This window comes from Planococcus citri, chromosome 5, assembly GCF_950023065.1.
Source record: "Planococcus citri chromosome 5, ihPlaCitr1.1, whole genome shotgun sequence".
Classification (NCBI taxonomy): Eukaryota; Metazoa; Arthropoda; class Insecta; order Hemiptera; family Pseudococcidae; genus Planococcus; species Planococcus citri.
Window position 1 is genome coordinate 28,107,333 of NC_088681.1, and position 20,300 is coordinate 28,127,632.

At 31.4% G+C, this 20,300-nt stretch overlaps 1 protein-coding gene, 1 long non-coding RNA gene and 1 other non-coding gene across 3 annotated transcripts; 2 read left to right on the forward strand and 1 right to left on the reverse strand.

Moving 5' to 3' along the window:
- Positions 1 to 38: 38 nt before the first annotated feature.
- On the forward strand, positions 39 to 10,557 carry Nup205 (nuclear pore complex protein Nup205). Its single transcript, XM_065366982.1, has 32 exons — positions 39 to 245; positions 348 to 496; positions 565 to 733; positions 800 to 1,018; positions 1,091 to 1,271; positions 1,343 to 1,479; positions 1,556 to 1,732; positions 1,805 to 2,202; positions 2,273 to 2,457; positions 2,543 to 2,682; positions 2,757 to 2,995; positions 3,063 to 3,272; positions 3,343 to 3,525; positions 3,596 to 3,843; positions 3,933 to 4,113; positions 4,194 to 4,350; positions 4,427 to 4,669; positions 4,746 to 4,925; positions 5,008 to 5,129; positions 5,249 to 5,398; positions 5,469 to 5,651; positions 5,719 to 6,180; positions 6,258 to 6,440; positions 6,516 to 6,643; positions 6,721 to 6,850; positions 6,940 to 7,072; positions 7,142 to 7,335; positions 7,408 to 7,525; positions 7,602 to 7,771; positions 7,856 to 8,081; positions 8,175 to 8,290; positions 10,187 to 10,557. The coding sequence occupies exons 1-32, from the start codon at positions 239 to 241 to the stop codon at positions 10,268 to 10,270; spliced, it is 5,802 nt and encodes a 1,933-aa protein (XP_065223054.1). The 5' UTR covers positions 39 to 238; the 3' UTR covers positions 10,271 to 10,557.
- A 2,515-nt stretch (positions 10,558 to 13,072) lies between these two features.
- LOC135847197 (uncharacterized) lies at positions 13,073 to 19,545 on the forward strand. Its single transcript, XR_010559107.1, has 3 exons — positions 13,073 to 13,498; positions 18,410 to 18,499; positions 18,580 to 19,545. It is a non-coding gene; the product is annotated as an uncharacterized LOC135847197 (long non-coding RNA).
- LOC135849565 (U2 spliceosomal RNA) lies at positions 15,349 to 15,540 on the reverse strand. Its single transcript, XR_010559580.1, has one exon. It is a non-coding gene; the product is annotated as a U2 spliceosomal RNA (small nuclear RNA).
- Positions 19,546 to 20,300: the final 755 nt, after the last annotated feature.

Sequence of the window (20,300 nt, forward strand, 5' to 3'; positions counted from 1 at the left end):
ATGCGGAGGTTCCTGTAACGAAAAAAAACCGGCGACCACGCGATTTTCTGTTTGCCTTTTTCCTTCGCATTTCGGTGTTAGAAAATTTCAAATCATTGATAAAGGAAAAACGACATTTTCTAATTGTTTTTCGTATGTTCGTATGTTCGTATGTTCGTGTTGAAATAACGATTCAATTCATGTAACAGAGTGAATTATTATTCTCGGTTTCGCTTGTCGTTTCCACGAAACCATTAACATGGAGGGTACGTTGTTATAAAAGATGGAATCATTCATCTCTAGTGTTTCTTCTACTTGTTGATAAAGAAGTAATCGACTCAGAGCTAACGAAGTACTTTATTTTTCAGATTGTGTATTGGATATGTGGACTCCATACAAGCAACTATGCAGCACCGTAGAAAAATGTATCATCGAAACGAGCGACGCTTGTTTTGGAACGTTGCAAGCTACATTCTCCAAATACAAACAGAATTTCCTCAATGTGCTGAAAAACCCAGTAAGTTCTTTAAAAACATTATAAGCGAAGGAAACCTCCGCATTTCTGATTGATGATGTTTTTTTCAGCCAAAAAATGGAAAAAGCAGATTGATAGTGAAAAAGAGCGAAAGCGAAGGGATCAGAGTGGCCGGAATCGAATACCATACCGTACCGAAGGATATGGTCGAAGAAGCTCTAATTTTATCTGATATGTACGATTTAGACGAATTAATGGCATTAGATTTGCTTACAACAGGTAAATTATGACCTTATCACTGTTTCAATTGTTGCAATTTTGTAACGCAAGTCGTATTTTCATCAGCTCAACATCAAATGCCGAGTTATCCCGGATTACCTCGTGGATTAGTCGCCGTTTTATTATATTACGACGGTCATAAAGCATTGGCTACAACTTTGAGAACGATTATGCAGGCTCGTTCGGGTTTCCATTGGACAGTTGATATTTCTAGCAATATACCAGATTATCTGGCCAAGTATAGCGATGAATTAATCAACGAAGGGTTATTAGAGAAAGTTATCAGTAAGTCGATGAATTCATTATCGTTCGTATTGTTTGATTTCCAGTTCTAATATTTTCATCGAATGTTTACAGCTGCGTTGAAAAATTTAGATTTACAAAAAGAGATAGAAATGCTGCAGAGGAATCGTGCTTTAGGTGGTCCTAAACATCATCATACTGTGGTTGTACTGTTTGAAGAAATTAGGCAAATTTTAGCCGATATTATATTTTTATATTCGGCTCAGGCCGGGTTATATCAACAATCTTTGTTTATGTAAGTTGCATTGCGAATATCTTGCGTAGAAATTCAGCGTTCGATAGTTAATATTTTGTTGAATTTTTCAGGCTGATTAATTTCCTAAGAACTTTGAAAATCGAAAGCGACGTTAGTGGAGGTATCGATAACGTAACGTTGGCTTTGCAAATGGCTCTATTATTTGCCATCGATGTAAATGATGTAATTAAACGAGAAGATTCAGAAGGTTGGTGTGATTGAATTACTTCGATCCTGATTATTGAAATGTTGATATTCAATTTCTGGAATTTCGTCTGTTTCAGAAATAATTACAAAAGTACCACTTCTCTGCGAGAATGGATTTTTAGAAAATTTAATCCACGAAGCTAAAAATCCGAATAAAAAATGGGAATGTACCGGATTACAAGCTATGATGCAATTCGCTTTGGGTGTTACTGTTGCTAGTCTTCGTAATACTTCGGTTGCAGCGTTCCCTAGAGGTATTTTTTCCATACACCTTTGACCTTATGATAATGTAGTTCTTTCGTTAATACTGATTCGTATTTGATTAGGTATCACTGATGAAGACGATTCGTTAGTTTCGTTGGCTCTAAACAACGGTGTATTCTCATTCGCATATTCGACTTTCATCCGTAACGAAGTTATTCAAAATGAAGAATTTTACATGCGCCGAATTCACAGCCTATTCACTGATTTTATCGTATTGATGCCACTGAAAGTAAAAGAGCTCAGAGTACGAGCCGAAGAAATATCCAGAACGACTCAAATTTACCAACAGGAAGGTTTAAATCCTCCTGGAAGTCTCGAACATCATTTCGAGCTCATGTTAAAAATCATGATTAGACTGTATAGTCGTGATCCTTTGGGATTAAAGTTACATTTAGATTTTTGGTTCGACGATAGTATCAAAACGTCGAAATCCATTTCGATTAAAAAATTCTCGCAGCAGGTAAAATATTCATCAATTATTTCACATTTCGTTATGAAATCAGAATTGTGAAAATGTAATGTGATTTTAGGTTTCGTTGTTTAAATTTTTGAAACAAACTGGAGATTCGTTACCGCCTGCTTTATTCGTCGCCTATTTAGAATTGATTAGCTCTTTAGCAGCGTGTCCTGATTCGGCTAGGCAGGCGTTTAAATTATTCAAGTGTAGCGATGTTTCTACCCTAACTTGGGATCATTTTTTCAAGTCCTTCCATAAGTATGCACCTATTTGACTGCGTTAAAATTATTTTTCTCTCATTTTTCATCAATGGTATCATTTTTTTTTTTTTTTTTTTTGGCAGATACTACAATAATTTGCGTCTTGAACAACCAGCTATCTCAGATACGATGTATAGACACAGGTCATTATATCCTAAAGGTATCAATCCGATGGAAATCCAAGGGTTGCAAGCTGTGTTATCAGTCATTCGCCATATATCCGGTAATTCAACATTATTTTCACAGTTATTTCTTCTAAATGTATATTGTTTACTGAAAATTTTTATGATTTCGTAGAACACGACGATATCTCCAGATTGGCATTTTGCGAAAACCTAGAATGGTCGTGTATTTCAATCCTACTCGGTTTAGTTACCTGCTCAATCGATGTCAGTTTGAAAGCTGATATCGTATTGACTCTTTCGGCCTTAGCCAAGTCGCCAGAAATCGGTAACATTATTTGGAAGAATTTAGAAACTACTCAAGTCATTCCTACCGTTCCAACAACTAATAATTATCAACCTCGAGGAGTTCAGGTAAATAGAAAATTCAAGCTTTATTTTTTCAATGAAATAGATCCTATAACTGATGATTTTTTTTTAGGCTGAACTGGAAGAAGTAGAAAGCAAAAACGAAGAGTTCCCTTTAACCAGAGCTGTGCTAAATTTAATCAACGTATTGATCGATAATCCCATGCCTAGATTGTTGGGTGCTGGCTCACGAACTCCTGGATTTGATCCTTACTTGAATTACGTTTTGAGAGCTGTATTTTTAAGGTTCAATTCCAGATCTTATAAAAATCCCAGCGAAAAAGTACGTTTTTTTGATAGTAACACTTTTAAACTCGATCGAAACCTAAAATAATTTTGTGTATTTTTTTCAGTGGGAAGTTGGCAATTTGTGTGTGAAGCTTGCATTAAAGTTCCTTAAACAATATGACCCCAGGGTAGAAGATTTTACAGGACTGTTGGTCCAAACCGAAGATGGAGGCAGTATGCAGATTTGCCCTCACCCTGGATTCCATATAATGATCAATTTATGCTCATCTTCGGAATTTTTCCGAGTGGTAAAGTCTTCGAATAACTCACTCGTGCGGATAAATATATTCGAAATTAATTTTATCATTTTTTTCGTAGATTATGTATCTCGTTGACGAAGGATGTCGTATGCTCGACGCGTACAAAGAATTTGCTGGCAAAAAATCCTTCGAAACGTTACTCCTGAGTTGTTTGGAATTGCTTTATAAAGGATTGGAAATGCAAGCGAGATTTTTAGACCTGTTATCTCTTTCGAATTCTGACCGGATCTTGATACCGTTGCATCAGCTGTTGAGTGGAATCAACGCGAGAACGGGCAATCCGGATCATTTATTGAATATTGCCAAGTACGTGTTGAACTTGTTGTGAAGTATTGAGTGATTAGATATTCTGAAGATAGAAGTTTTGTAATTTTATACATTTTCCCCAAAAATAGATATGTCACATACAACTCTTGGCTACCGATGCATACGTTGACGGCGGTCAATATTTTGCTGGCGGTTACGTCTTATCCTATCAAACACTCGACGTTTTTACCATTTTTCACTTCCACTATTTCGCTTCAAACAACCATTAGGCATGGATTCGTTGAAAGTCTAGAAGCTGAAGAAAATCAGGTACGCGAATTCATCAAACTTCGATGATTATTTCACAATGACAGTGTTTTTCAACTCGTGTTTGTTTCTTTTTTTCGCAGTGGAACGATGGAAACGAATTGTCAGTCACCGGTAAAATAAAAGAAGCCATCATGAAATTGCTAATTCAATGCTTACCAGCATCCGGTGTGAATTTAGCGCACTACTTGTTGGGATTCAATTTGAAAAACATCAAAAAGACGATTCTTCAGACACCTGGTGATTATTTTTATTCTTGGAAGATTTTTTTCGAGTACTATTCGTCGCGAATTACACTAATTGTTTTATTTTGTAGGACCTGGATTTCCTAGAACTTGTTTCCATTCGATATTGACTCTTCTGAATACGTCTCTGCTGTATCGTAAAGATAAAGCTGTACTTAAAGTTCATCCGCAACTCGTTCAATTAGCCTATAAAATTATTTATACGTTGTGCGCCAATCCAAACACCTCCGATTCGGTGCTGCGATTTTTGAGATTGACTCAAGATTTCGTTCAGCAGCATATGGCTTTGTTTCCGTTCAAAACGTATGATAAAGGTGTGTATCGATGCTCTAAAATCAGTGTGGAATCTTTTTTTCAACAGAGATGTGTAATTTTCATAATTGTTTACAGTGACTGAATTCATTTGCATGGCTTGGATATTGAAAATATTCGCCATCGAGTTGAGAGTCATTTCGAGCATGGGTCATAATAACAAACTCGAAGATTTGATTAAATTATTCCTCTATCATGGAACCGGTGACTTTTTCAAACCTCGAAAAGGACCAAATGTTAGGAAATTGATTAATGGAGGTATGTATACAGCTTGATTCTAAAATGTTATTCTTTAAACAGACATTTCAACGTTGATTTTATTCAATTATGATTTTCGTAGAAGAAGAAGTCACGTCGTTGATCAGTACTCGGCTTTTCCAACTCATGAGTGTAATAGAATTTGAAAAAGAACCGCCTACGATGCCGTCGTGGCAGTTTTTCGACGCTGCTCAAGTACAAGAAGTAAGTTCTGATATTGATTATGATGCAGTACAGCAGAATTAACTAGAAATGAAATGGAATGTATTTAGAAATGTGTATTTTACTTGGAATAAAATTAATAATATTGATTTGTATTTCAGGTTTTGGCTCAATGCGAATTCCCAGTCGCCGGAATGTCTCCTAAGCATATAAACATCAACATGCTGTTTTCCATTTTACAAGAAGAATTAGCTTCCATTCAAGGCAGTTCGACGTCCGGCCAAAGACAACTAATACAGCAAGAAGTCCAAGTAAGTACATACTATCAATGCTAAAAGTGCGTCGTACAAGATCGATTTCTAAAACTGTATTTTTTTTCAGGAACTTTTGACGTTCACGATGAAACTGAACGAATATAGAAAACTTGTCGGTGCACAAGTTCAATATTTCGACGCTTGGCGTAAATTGTGCAACGTTTACTTTATCGTTGCTCCTGCCAACATCGTCCCATTCCAGCTGCGGTTCTCGTTACTCATGGAATTGATTCGATCGCTCCTTCAAACCGTAAGTATCAATTGTACGACTGTAGTGACCTATTTACGACGAGTTAACGTTGATAAAATTTCCTCAGGTGAACGAAACCGAATCGCCCAGCGAAGAAATGAAGATCATAGCTTCCGAAGCTATCCTGCTGCTGGTCGTTGACATCAGGCAATGCGTCAAAGCACAGAAACGTCTGCTCAACGAAGGCACTCGTAAATCAGTCTTGTCTCAGTTGCAAACGTTTGAAAATTACTCTAGCGAAATCCTGAACGTCTTGAAGAATTGGATCGTACTGGCGGGCAATTCGTCCAAAAAAGTCAAGATCAATTTGTTCGCCTGTTTTTTGACGTTCTTACACTTCTGCACCGATAAAGATGAACCAGAGGTGGAATGCTGGCTGGAGAATATTAAACAGGAGAGTGGCGATGTAGATTATTCAAATATCAACTCGTCGCAAATGTTCCGCGTCAAATTATTAAATAGCGATTATAAGGATCAACTTTTGAAGATATTCTGCGAAGATGCGACCGCAGCTCATGATATTTGGAAGGTAAGACTAATAATTGTGGCGAGGAAGAAAGTGAAATTATTCGTTTACGTATTTATTTGTTTTATTTGTGTTTTCAGATGACTGCCTTGTCAGGATTGCAAATGTTGGTCGATGCTGATCCCAATCATATTTCGTTTATTGCCTCGCACGGATATTTGAAATGCTTGATACAGACTTTAGTCGAATCTGATATCAAATTGTGTAAATTATTCAATCAGGATTGCCAGCTGGCTCCTTTATTCGTATACGAGACTGAAATGGTAATTATTTTCAATCGTTCTGTTTCGATTCGAGTTGAATAGAGAAGCTAACTCAATGATTTTTATTTTTGGCAGACTTTCATGTGTAAAATAGCCAGTTACCCAATCGGAGCTGAAGCTTTGCTGGATGCCAAAATCTTGAGCGCTTTGTCCACCATGGATGTGTATAATTATCATCCCACCGTCGCCGTTTGCGATACGAGGTATTGTGTCTTGAATTCATAGGTCGAAAAACAAATTTTATTTTGATATAATTATTCTGTTTTTATTGATTTTTCAGCAACTCTTCTCACGTAGATTTTATTCCTGATGTCAGCACCAGATATTTACAACTTTTTACGCCGGTTTTAACATTATGTAATACGATAATCACCTCCGTTGGGGTCGAAAATGAAGATGCTGTGGTTCAGGTAACCAAATATCATTTTTATGGAAAGGAATATACGATTTGTACTTTGAATGGGAAATTATAACGATTTTACAATTGTTTTGATTACAGATAATGCAACTTTTGTTCAGCCTGAATGAAACCGTCTCTTTGGTGTTGAGAAGTGCTTCGCCTAACGTTATGCCTCAATTTATTAAAGAATTAGCTGATCTTACAGCGGTGATTTCGGCTGTTTTTGGGCATGGTAGGATAACGCTAATTTTAATACATTTTTTTCATATTCGAAATATTCATGTAGATTTGTTTCCTGCAGGATTAACTCAGAAATTCAAAGAAGAATATCATTCCGAACGAGCTGTACAGATACATAAAATACAAAAACTCATGTTATCGTTATTCACTACGTTCCAAATATCAGAATCGGCGGTCAAGAAAGTCGGAGATAACGTCGATGCCGAAAATAAAGATCCTATCGCTCGTTCTCAAACAATAGTTCATTATTTCCAGGTATGTACTAAAAAAAAGTGATTTACGATTCGATTCGATATTCGACGATAATAATATTATTTTTTTGCGTAGGTTATAATCAATTCGTTGTTCTACGCTCAAAGTATCGTATCCGGTGCGAAAATGGATCGCTATATTTCCATCAGTATATTCCAACCGACGTTGAACGAATTAGCTAAAAATAAGAAAAGTACGACTTTTTACGATCGAATAAGTATGTTTGGAATATCGAATAAATTTTTAATTATGTCCCATCTCATGTTCAGGTACCAGTAGTATCATCGGTGTAGGAAATACTCAAGAATTGGATCTCGGTATAGCTGTCAGATACGTTCTAGATGGCGTCACTTATTATACCACGCAACTGGATTGCATATCAAAGTTGAAAAGTAAATTGGAATGTATTCCTGCCATGACGACTGATGAAGTAAAACAGGCAAGTGTGCGAATATCCTTCAATTTTTAAACCCACCTTCAACGAGATGTTCAAATATTCAACTTCGATGTCCTGATTTTACAGATAATGTTCGGCGACACGATACGCGTACCGGAGACCGAATACAAGAACGAAGTTTCTTTACAACTAATGAAATTAATTGTCGAAAAGAAACGCGAACTCGATATGTGTTTCGTAATCATGGAAACAGCCCTTTACCTGCTTTGGGCTCATTTAGATTACTTCACTTTACAATGTATTCCCACGATAGGATCTAGTATGGCTGACTCGAGTCGTAACGTTTCGTCTTGTAAGTCAATTGTTTATTTTGCCGAAATCGCTCAAGATCGGGCTGCTTTTAGAGGTGTGACTAATGTTGAATTTGTGTGCTCATTTTTTACAGCCAAATTTGGAGAAAGTGGTCGAGTATGTACGGTCGAACAACTCAACGAAATCAAGCAAGCTTTAATACCCACTTTCAACGAGAATTTCTCTAATAAACTAATGGAAATTACAAAGGTTCGTAGCGGTATAATTTTTTTTTTTTGAAGTGTTTATTTATTTTATCGTAGCAATTCGAATATTTCTCCCAATGTCATTGGAATCAGTTTCTGAATAGAAGAAAAAAATATTCTGAAATTATTTAGTTTTTAGGAATTCGTCGAATGTATCACTTTTTTTGGAAGGCTTAGAGAGGGAGAGAGGAGGATTGAGGATTACCTAATGAATTAAATCAAAACTGTTTTTTCTTAAAAATCAGAAATATGATTGAATAAAATAAAAATATGTATCAGAATTTTGTTTCGTGAATTTCGATAGTTCAAAGTAGGTATCAAATTAAAAAATAATTTTGATTACATAATAAAGAAATGAGCATAATTTTTAATCCTAAAAAAAAATTTAACAAAAAGAGAAAATGTAAAAACATTGATGAAATTTTTAGAAAATTGAAGAATTTTGATTTCTCTAATTCATGCTGAAAAAGAGCCAAATTTTGTTAAATTTTGAGAATTTAAAAATTGTAAGCTTATGAGCTTGAATTTTTTCCAATCATTTTTTTGTGAGGAGGAGGAGGGGGATTATAATTGCCTGGTTATCGTTCGATAAAAAATTGAATATCATTTTCTGTGGATAAACTAATTGAAAAAATTGAGAGGAATAATTAATGATCTTTTTAAAATTCTGTAGACGTTAAAAATGAAAAAGTAATTTTATTCAAATGAATGACAAGAACTTATTGATCCGAAAATTCTGTTGAAATATCAATAATTGCACTTTATTTTCCTAACACAACCAAAAAAACTAAATTTATTTCGATTTTAAAAAATTGAAAAATTATTTTATTCAAGTTCTGTAATTTAAAAAATACCTCCTCTCTTTCCCCTAAAAATGGAAGAATTGATTTTGATTTGATAACAATAAATCGAAGCATTTCTCCCATTGTGATAAATCATGAAATTTCTAAAATTCGAACACTTTTCAAAAGGAATGTTACAAAACAAAGAAAAAAATTATCCAAAAAACTGATTTTTTTTCACAGATACTTGATGTAAAAAAAAAATGAAAAATAAAACAAAGATTGAAAAATTTCTGCAACGTTGGAAAGAAAAACTCGAATAAATTTTAAAATAGAATCATTTTGGTGAAATGAAAATTATCTAGGGCTACGTATTTTTTACTTTCAACGCATCAAAAAATTTGAAAAGTATCTTTAAAAAAGGTTACTTTACCAACATGACTGGAGAAAGCTGAATTTATTTGTGGTTGAAAAATTGAAGAAATTATTCTGTTTTGTATTAGCATTATCAAAAAATTTCATCTGTTGAAAAATCCCCTTCCCCTACCCCTCCTGAACCCAGAACCCTCCATTAGAAGAGAAAAAAGCAAAAATTTTATTGAAATGTCAAAAACTGAAGAATTCTTTCAACACGAAAAAACAAAAACAAATTTGAAAAATTATTTTGGTGAAATAAAATAAAATGTTTTTTAACATTTTCTAACATATCAAAAATAAATTTTAAATCACTAAATTGATTTCTTCCATTTATTCATGTTGGAAAATGGTGAATTTTGTTAAATGTGGGAATCAATTAAAATGTCAGAAAATGAATAATTTTAAAAAAGAAAAAAAACGACGAAAACAAAAGTTAATTTTTATTAAAAATTGGACAATTCCGGCAACACTGCGAAAAACACGAATAAATTTGGAAAATAATCTCTGTGAAAAGAAAAGGGCTTTTTACCATTTTTATTTTTCAACATAATATCAAAAAAATTGAAAATGAATTAAAAAACGCCATTATTATGTAGTTGTTTTTTGAAAATCAAAAGTTTGCCCCCTTCGTCCTCTTTAAAGTTGTTTGTAGAATACAAAATATTTTTCAATGTTGGTAATTTTTTTATTTCAATTTTCAGAATCAGACAACATCCGAAAAAGGCTACGTCGAAGCTTTGTTGAGAAGAATAAAAAAACTAATTCAATTTGTACCAAACAAGTGAAGAGAAAATATTCTAAAAATAATGTAAAATAAAATTACTAGGTATCATATTATTTTGTTCGTGACGTGTGTGTAAATTTTCCAATTTTTTTTTCAATTTTTTAATCCAATTTTTGTACATTATTTTTAAAAACGTTTTTGTTCTTGTAAGCTATCTATCGTACTTATTATTTTATCAGTGTAATTTTTAACGATTTTTTTTTTTTTGTAATACCTGCCGTATTCGCGCATTCGTTGTTCAGATTTTATTTGATTGTAGAAGTTACGAAATATATGTATGTTTTTCGACTTGTGTTCTGTATTTCGTCGTTATTCGAGCTCATTTGTTATTAAAGTAACATTGTTATTGACACTACGAGTGATATTTAAATTATAGGTATGCTTCGAATATACCTCGACAATTTATTAAATTGAAAACTGAAAATATCCATCTCTAAGAAATGGACGTTCGATGAATTGGGTATATTTTGAAACGAACATAAGGAAGTAAGTTTCATTCGATATCGACGGTGGTGTTCGAAGTTTAAAAAAATGAAAGATTTAGCTAGACTTAGATCGTTGACTTTCGCTCCTATTTATTATTTCGGTCTCGTATTCGGAGTGTTCCCTTACAAATACGATAAAAATCTACTGTATCCGAATGGAAACTCAGACGGTGAGTTTTCTCGCCGATTAAAAAATTTAAAAGTGTAATTTTCTATACATTAATGGCGATTTTAATATTACAGAAGACGCATTCGCCAAAGGCAACATTGGCCTGATGTTCGTCGGTATCTTTATATTCGTCCACACTTACGGGATGGGATTCGTGGCCCACGAATCATACGACGCGATGGTGACTTACACAAGTTGCTTCGCTGAGCTCTGCTCAATGCATGTTTGCAGAAACGTCTGCGCTCATTTTATCATATTATGGATGAATTGTTTGGCCAACTTGACCAGCACTTGTACGGTTTTATTTCTACGATGGGCGAATACAATAAGGTGTATCAACGAGGCAAACAACGTTCTGAAAAAAAGCACTTATGATTACAAATTCACATTATCTCATTGGATCGTTATGCTTTTCATGACCGTCCACGTGACTGCTTTCCTTCTACATTGGAGGAATTCCGGCTTCAGTCCAGTCTTCCTTTACACGTATATGCCTCTGCATCTGACTCAATGTTTACCCATCGTCACTGAAAACGTTATATCGGTCTTGTTACTAATTATGGAGAATTGTTACAAATGTATCAATACGAAAATCGAAGAGATGTCTGATCGTAGATATTTTCTTCGGCAAGAGATTACCGCCGATACGTTGGATTATTTGAGAAAATATCATTGGCGTGTGACCGATATGACCGAATTGGTATCGGATACCTTTAGCTTGGATTTTACCATCGTTGGAGTCACAGCGTCGATCAGATTTATTTATTTTTTGTTTATAACGTTGCAATATGCGGCGAAAAAGAGCGTTATTAACAAAAAAGGAGGATTGATGCTGCCCAGCTACGATGCGGTGGTTTTTTTCATTTCGGTGGTGGGCAAATTTGTGTATTTGTGCGCACGATGCGATAAGGTTGTTTTACAGGTGAGATTTATTGGATATTTTTTAGACACAGATGATAGAACTAGAAGCCATTAAAAAAAAAAAAAAAAAAAGGTAGAAGATACGTTTTTATTTTTCAAGTTTTGGATTAAAAAAATTAAAGTTTTCAGGTCTTTTCTGAGATACTTAGGTAGGTACCTAGTTCATTAGAAGCCTGTACTCGAATTGATTCCCAAATAATTTTTCGAAAAAAAAAAAAAAATAGTTGAATTGATTCCTAGTTTTATTTTATTGTTACATGAAGATCAATCCTCTCTGGACATTTTTTCGAGGAAGAAATTGATAAACATTGCTTCAAGCATTCAATCATAATAAAGTCTACTAAAATAACCTCATTAGTCATTATTATTCTCATTTCAAAGAATTCGAAATACATTTTTGAGATTTATAGCAGATGAAAAATATTGAAAAGGTTTCAATAAAATATTCCTAATAAAAAGTAAATTTGATAAATTTTCATTTCTAGATCTGTATAAATATTGGGAAAATTTTCCAACACACATAATAAGTACCCATAATTCAGAATTTAAATCAAAAATATAAATTAAACTCCGATGTTCATTCCGATTTTCGACAGACAAATATTTTGTTGAAAAATATCACTATGAATAAAATTGAAAAAAAAATCAATTTCTATGGAATTTTTGGCATACAATTTTTTATATTTTTTGAATGAAATAAAAATAGTATATATGAAAATAGAACTGCAATAATAATCACAGAACTTGAAATAAAATAGGTACCTAATTGCTCAAAATTATTTATAGAGTCAACGGAATAATATTTATTTTTAAATTTACTCATTTACAGGCGAAGAAAGTGGTATCAAACTTGTACACTTTACAAAATAAATATCGAACAGAATGCAATAAAGATGCTGCGAATCAAGTAAGAACAAAACCATTAAATTTACTCTTATGACCGACACTTTGATGTTGATTAGTAACTGATATTCATGTATCGAAAGAATATAATTAATCAATCTTTTTTTGCGGAAGAAAACAAAAAGAATTTGTATTGACAAAACTGAGAAATAAAATTTTTGAATTGCCTGTGTAAGGTTAATGACCTTGTGGAATAATTAGATAAGTTATACTTTCAACTCTCGAATAACTGAATGAGAATAAACTTAAACTACACTTTGCCTTTGCCACAACGTAATTCATTACAGACATCAGCTTTTAAATTTTAATGTATAATTTGATCGCATGCAAAATGCAACATTTGTTAACTTTGAAGCTTTCATTCAACTTTCAAATTTTAATTTCGATCGTACTGGTCACCCCTGCACACTCACACACACACACACCGCACACACGATATGCAATGGTAAGAATTAAAACAGGTGGCGGGACGTGTACACTCGAAGTCCTCACGTCAACCGCCCCGCCAAAGAAAAGTAATCATAGAGTTGATACTTACTACGAATGAAGAAAGCGAATGCTTTTTACCTTGTTACCAACTAACGCGAGATACCCAGAATTTAGTTTAAATACGAACCAGTGCAATACTTCATCTGCGAGTAGTAAACTTACCCGTTTTCATCAACAACGTATAACGTTGAACGTACATCTGCATACGTACGATTTTTTATAAACGAAAACGAAGAATTGGTGTTAATAGATTTATTTTGCAGTAAGTATTGATTTATTTTTGAGAATTTTAATGTTTTTATTTGAAATTAAAATTATACATACAATCTTATTTCTTATCACTGTTTTATAACTGAGTATTTTGTTCTATGTAGTTAGTAAAGTGGAAAATTGGAAATGTGGAACTGGAACGTATTATTTATTTTACTTTTTGCTTTTCTAAAATCAATTTAAAAAAAAGTACCTAGCATCCTAAATTTTTAATGTTTATGTACGCATACTAATACTATCAGGTAGGTATTGTATGATTTTTGATATTTTATTTTTAATTTAAAACTGATAAAATAAAAAAAAAGTTATTGTGTTGGTATTATACCTAACTCATTTGATCAATGAAAATGAAAATCAACTTCTGAAATACTTATTTAGGTAATAATTTCAGGGTTTCGTTGTTTCTTTAATTTTTTTTTCTCTTTCAAGCGTATAATATGTAAAGGTTGAATAAAATAAGTAAAATAAAGTACTGAAAAATTTAGAAAATTCCTTAATTTTTCATTTCGGATTGGTAATGAAATATTGATAAACTGAAACTGATGAATTTTCAAGTTTTCATTCTTTTCATTTTATATTGTATTTTCACTTATTTATGGAGTAAAAATACTGAATTAATAAAGCTTGAATAAAATAAGTAAATTAAAGTAGGTATTGAAAAAAATTAGAAAATTCCTCAATTTTTTATTTTGATTTGGTGATTGGTGATGAAATATCGATAAATTGAAACTGATGCATTTTTGAGTTTTCATTTTATATTGTATTTTCACTTATTTATGGTCGAGTGGAAATGCTGATTGCTGAATTAATAAAGGTTGAATGAATTTTATATTGTATTTTCATTTATTCATGGAGTGAAAATGTTGAATTATTAATAAAACTTGAATAAAATAAGTTGAATTGAAGTAATAAAAAAAGAAAAAAATTAGAAAACTCCTCAATTTTTTATTTTCTTTTTCGTTTTTATTTTATAAGTTTATTGTATTTTCACTTATTTATGGAATGAAAATCCTGAATTAAAGGTTGAATAAAATAAGTAAATTAAAGTATTAAAAAAAATTAGATAATTTCTTAATTTTTTATTTTGGTGATGAAAACTAAAACTGATGCATTTTTGAGTTTCATTCTTTTCATTTTATATTGTATTTTCACTTCATGGATTGAGTGTATGTAAATGCTGAATTATTTTCAAAACCACAATTGAAAAAAATTCAAGAATATCGGCATTGATAGCATTTTGAATGTTTAAAGATACCTACAAAACTCCGGCTGTAATTTCACCCTAATTTGTTTCAATTGAGTTAACATTTATGCAACTTTTATGAAAAATGAACTAACAAAAGTGAATTAGTATTTTATTTGAATTTTTTTTTTGAAATTTGAACTTTGTTTTATGCACTTGTACTTAGTTGGTACGAAGTAATTAAGTAGGTAAGGTGGGTAGATACTAGATAGATAGATAGATAGATAGGTAGGTACTTCCCTATTTCATAATAATAAAAGTGAGTATTGATTTCAATTTAGTTGGTAGGTAGGTAGGTAGTAGGTACCGATTCGATTCTAAAACGAATTTATTTTTGATTATTACAATACTGTGATTTGTAATAATAAGTAATAGGTGTTATAAATTTTTTTCAGTGCAAAATTTTCAAAATTTTCGAAAAAGAAGTTCCAAAAATTAAAGAACGGTGTGTTTGATACTCACTTGAAATGAATAATGATTAAAGTAATAATGTCAATTGTCAATTCATCAACGTACTTAACGTAAGCGAATCGAGTTAACTGAAGAGACTTCAATTAGAAATAGAGTAATTGAAATTTCTCATTAGTGTGATATGGTAATAAGTGTGGGCCGGTCCCGGAAGTACTGCAATACCGGGTCGACCCGTGGCAGAGGAGGAGCAAGCCCCATCCATCCGCCCGGTTCCAAAAATAAGTTTAACATTCTGGAATCCCAATGGAATTCGTATCAGATGTTAAGCTGATAAGAACAGATACTACACTTTGATCTTAGCCAAAAGGCCGAGAAGCGATACCTGAAAGATGCGAACTTTCAGCCTTTATGCAACTTGGTGCAACACTTCATCTGCGAGTAGCAAAACAGCACAGTTGTACACACAATAATGTAGCAACGTAGGTACGTACAACCACAACGTACCTACTACCTACGTAGGTCAGGTACAGTCAACTCGTTTCACCAACGAAAAGCACGTTAAAAACAACACTACAATCATAATTCATTTGTTTGATCATCAAACACACAAGAACCTACCTTTTTTTAATTTTTAAAACATCTGTTCAAAAATTTTGAAAATTTTGCACCGAAAAAAAAATTTAAAACACCTATTAACACTGTACGAACAAATCAAATCACAGTAATAATCAAAAATAAATTCGTTTTTGAATCAAATCGGTACCTACCAACTAAAATTGAAATCAATATTCACTTTCAATATTATTAAATAGGTAGGTTCCTATCTATGTATCTATGTACTATCTATCTACCTACCTACTTAATTACTTCGTATGTAGTTCGTACCACCAACTAAGTACATGAAAAAAATTCAACAAAAAAATCATTTTTAAAATTTTAATTTTAATTCAAATACGAGTAGGTATCTACATAGGTACTACCTAACTAGCAACTGAAAAGTGAAATTCAAAATACTAATTCACTTTTGTTAGTTCATTCAAAAAAAAAAAAAAAAAAAATGCATAAAATTTACAGTTTTTATACCAACAGGCTAGGTACTCAAAAATTTTAAAAAGAAACACGTTATTCAACAACGTTACAATAATAATAATAATAAACAATTATTTGTTCCGAAATTGAATACTGAAACCGTAATAAGTAATTAATATTTCATTTAGAAATTATCAATAATAATTCGATTTAAAAAAAACTCTTGATATCAAACTTTTAAAATGTCACAAACTAAATAATTAGAAAAAAAAATTGAAACATTTCCAAAAAGTCATCATCAAAATTTCACAAAAATATTTTTAAAAATGTTCTGACTTTAAGACTTGGTAGTTTCATTTTAAAATATTAAATTCACGTTGAAACATTGCAAACAATATCTAACAATAAAATTATTTACAAGAAGTTTGATTTTCAACAATATCAAAAATTTTGGAAATTTGCTTCTTTGATGTCACATTCTTTCAATAAGTCTCAATATTATCAAATATAAATGCTCCTTCACTCCTCCTGTAATCCTCATTTCTCAAAAATACACAACTCCCTTTAAAAAAAAACTCATTTTAAAACTTTACAATTTTTGGAGATCTACATACATTCTTCTTTCAACGAAAAACGTTTAATCGCTTCGTTAATTCTTCATAATGTAAATTGCACTTGACTTTAAACTTCAATGCAACAAACCTCACCATTTTTAAAAAATATAATCGCTTTGGTAATCATCGAAAACCTTACTTCATTTCTTCAAAACAAATCTTACCATTTAAAAAAAAAAAGCATCACTTCGTTCAAAAACTAAAACATAATTATTATTGTGACCTTATTTCTTCAAAAAGAAAAAAAATAAGTGATGTAATTTATTATTTAAAAATTTGCAATAAAAAATCTAGAAAATTATTACATAATACTGTTTTTTGAAAAACACTCACATTTTTAACAATATTACAATTAATACTTCCCTTTGATAATAACCTAACATATTCTAACTTTATTTGTGCTTCCAAAAAAAAAAAAAAAAAAAAAAAAAAAAAACTTTAAAAAGCACACATGGTAACATTATTTTTTTTTAAATACATATAATTATTACAAATTACAGAGAAACCCTCAGAGAATTTCAGCAACAATTCCAAACCAGAAAAAAACACACTTCACTTCTAAAACAACACTAAAATAAAAATTGATTTTGATTTTTAACATTTAAAAATTGCTCAAAAAAATCTAAATTCTGAAATGTTGAAGAATTTTAAACATCTAAAAATTTTACATCATCGTGGAAAAGAGCATATAAAATTCTAACTTTAAAAAACAAGACAATTTACAGAATTGAAAAAAAATAATAATTAATAATAAAACGAGATGAACAGAAATCAAACAATTTCAGAAACATTCTCAGCACCACGATACATCAAAATAACACTTTTATAAATGAATCATATTTTCTAATGAAATTTAAAAAATGCTTTTTTTGATTTGTTAATGTCAAACCGTTATTTACTATGAATAAAATAACTAGGTACCTAAATGAAATAGGTAGTTACTTACATACTAATACCACATCAAGTTTGAAAACATCATTTTTATTCTCTGTAACATTAAATAATTGCTTTGTTATCGTCAACATCTTCATCAATTTATCATTTATTACTCCATGAGAAAAATGAAAACCCTTGGATAAAATTTCATTTTCATTATTGAAAATTCTTCATCACTTTACCTCAAGCTAAAGTGTTTATTTAAAAAAAAAAAAAAAAAAAAAAAAAAAGTTTTTAACATTATTAATTATTATTGAACTACCTACGCTTATAATAAGTTTGAAGTTTGAACGATTGTACAAGTACTACATTAAAAATTGAAAATGAAGTATAATATTTTTAATCAAGTACCTGCAATAACTAGTTTACTTCTCAAAAAAAAATAGTTACTTAACGTGCATAATTTTTCAATTCTATTCACATATGTTCTGTTTTTTTGTTTCATCATTATCATTGAAATATTAATTAAAATTATTGAAATTAAAAAAAAAAAATTAAACCAAAAACACTCAATTTAAAGCTGTTCTACGTACCGATATGAAATTTTAAAACAAATTGAATTAATAATATAACTGTACTCAATACTTTAAAATTAAAAATATTTTTAGACTACCTATGTTTTCTAATTAAGAATCGTGTCATTTTTATTAAAATTTTTTTTTGAAACCAGGTTGAAGAATTCCTAATGCAAGTAAAATGTCGCGAGGTTTCTTTCAAAGCTTACGAATTTTTCACTCTGAATCTTCACCTTATATGCAAAGTAAGCAAATGAAAATAAAAAATTGTTATTTCTATCTCAAAAAATCTCAATGTTTACAAACACCGCGTTTATTGTTGCAGGTATTCGGATTGACCATAACGTATTTCATCGTACTAATGCAATTCCAAGCATCACACGCAAACTAGATACAAAATATAGTAAAAGGGAAAAATTAAACCATACGGATAAAATTTTTCAACGAATAACTGATATTTTTTTCTCTATCTTTTAATATAAATTATATAAAAACGTCGAAAGAATTCGATTATTAAAATAAAGAATTGCGTTATTAAAATTCATAGCACGTTTGAAAATATTTCAAAACCATCGTGGTACGGAGCAGGTGCCCTGTGACTACGAGCCGGAGCCGGAGCCGGAGCAGGAGTGGTGGGCAAGGCAAATTTACATGCCACCGAAAAACTTCGATTACATCGAAATTACCTGCCAGTCGAGCCGAATAGTTGCAAATTCGCGCCAATAAAATGTAAATTTTATATTAAACTTTGATAGAATCAAAGCAAACCCCAATAATAAATACGAATTTTCAATATCAACATATAAAAAGCGCCGTCAGCAATGATGTAAATATTTAACGGCGGTATTTCGATATAGCTAGCGTGTTTTTTCCTCCATATTCGATGCGCTTATACAGAGCGAGAAAAAAAATAACACTAGGGATAGGAAAGTAAACCATAATATAAAAGCAGCGCGAAGAAAACAAAAACAAAAACACACGTAATTTCGCCTTGTGACAGAAAATTTAAACTTGTTCATTTCATTTTGATGACAAGCGATGTAATCTATTTAGAAAGTTAAGAACTTGCTGTAAACTTTCATTTCCCTGGTGAACGACGCAAAACGACGAAGGCGGATGTATGAAAAGTGGTTATTTTTAAATGCTTTTTTCGCACCTCGATAGATACATTTATAATCCGTAAATGTAACGTTGTTTCATACTCGCGAATGTGATTTTCATGAATGTAGGTACTTGTAAGACGTGTACGTTACTTGAAATTAAAACCAATTCAATTATACTATTGCGGAGGCATGGATTTATTTATTTTTGAGCGACGGTTGGAGAGAATTCACAGGTTGAAAAAGACTTAAAATTATGTACATATACGTAGGTACCTAATTTAGAGGAAATGTGAATTCCTAAAAGTACCTAATGAAAAATTAATCATTTGGAAGCAATGTAGAATTCTGACAATCAGTTTGAAATTTTAGAATTTGATAGGAATTCACACTCAGAAAATTACATGTATAAAATTCAAAAATTGTGTATCTGATTTAAAGGCAACTTGAATTCCGAAAAGTGATTGAAAATTTAAAATTTGGAAGCAATGGAGAATTTTGAAGATTGATTTGAAATTTCAATGCACATTTCAATAATTTGAAGACAATGCGAATTTTGAAAAACAATTTGAAATTTCACGATTTAAAGGCAATGCGAATACAGAAATTATTCTGAAATTTTGTAATTTGGAAGATATGTGAGCTCGGAAACTTTTTTTTTGCAATTAAGAGGCAACAAGAATTTCAAAATTTGGAGAGAACCTTGAAAATGATTTAAAATTGTGTAATTAAGAGGCAATATGAATTCCAAAGTTAAGTGATTGGAAATTTAATAATTTTGAGGTAGGTAATGCAAATTCTGGAAAATGATTTAAAATCTTGTGTAATTTGGGGAAAATGTGAATTCTGAAAATTGATTTTAGATTTTGTAATAATTAGGTATGAAGATAATGTAAATTACAAAGTTAGCCTGAAATTTCGTAATTTGGAGGCAATTCAAATTCGG

Coding starts and splice junctions, on each gene's coding strand:
- Nup205 (XM_065366982.1), top strand. Junction 2,996..3,062: donor ATCAACCTCGAGGAGTTCAG/GTAAATAGAAAA, acceptor ATTTTTTTTTAG/GCTGAACTGGAAGAAGTAGA. Junction 4,351..4,426: donor GACGATTCTTCAGACACCTG/GTGATTATTTTT, acceptor TTTATTTTGTAG/GACCTGGATTTCCTAGAACT.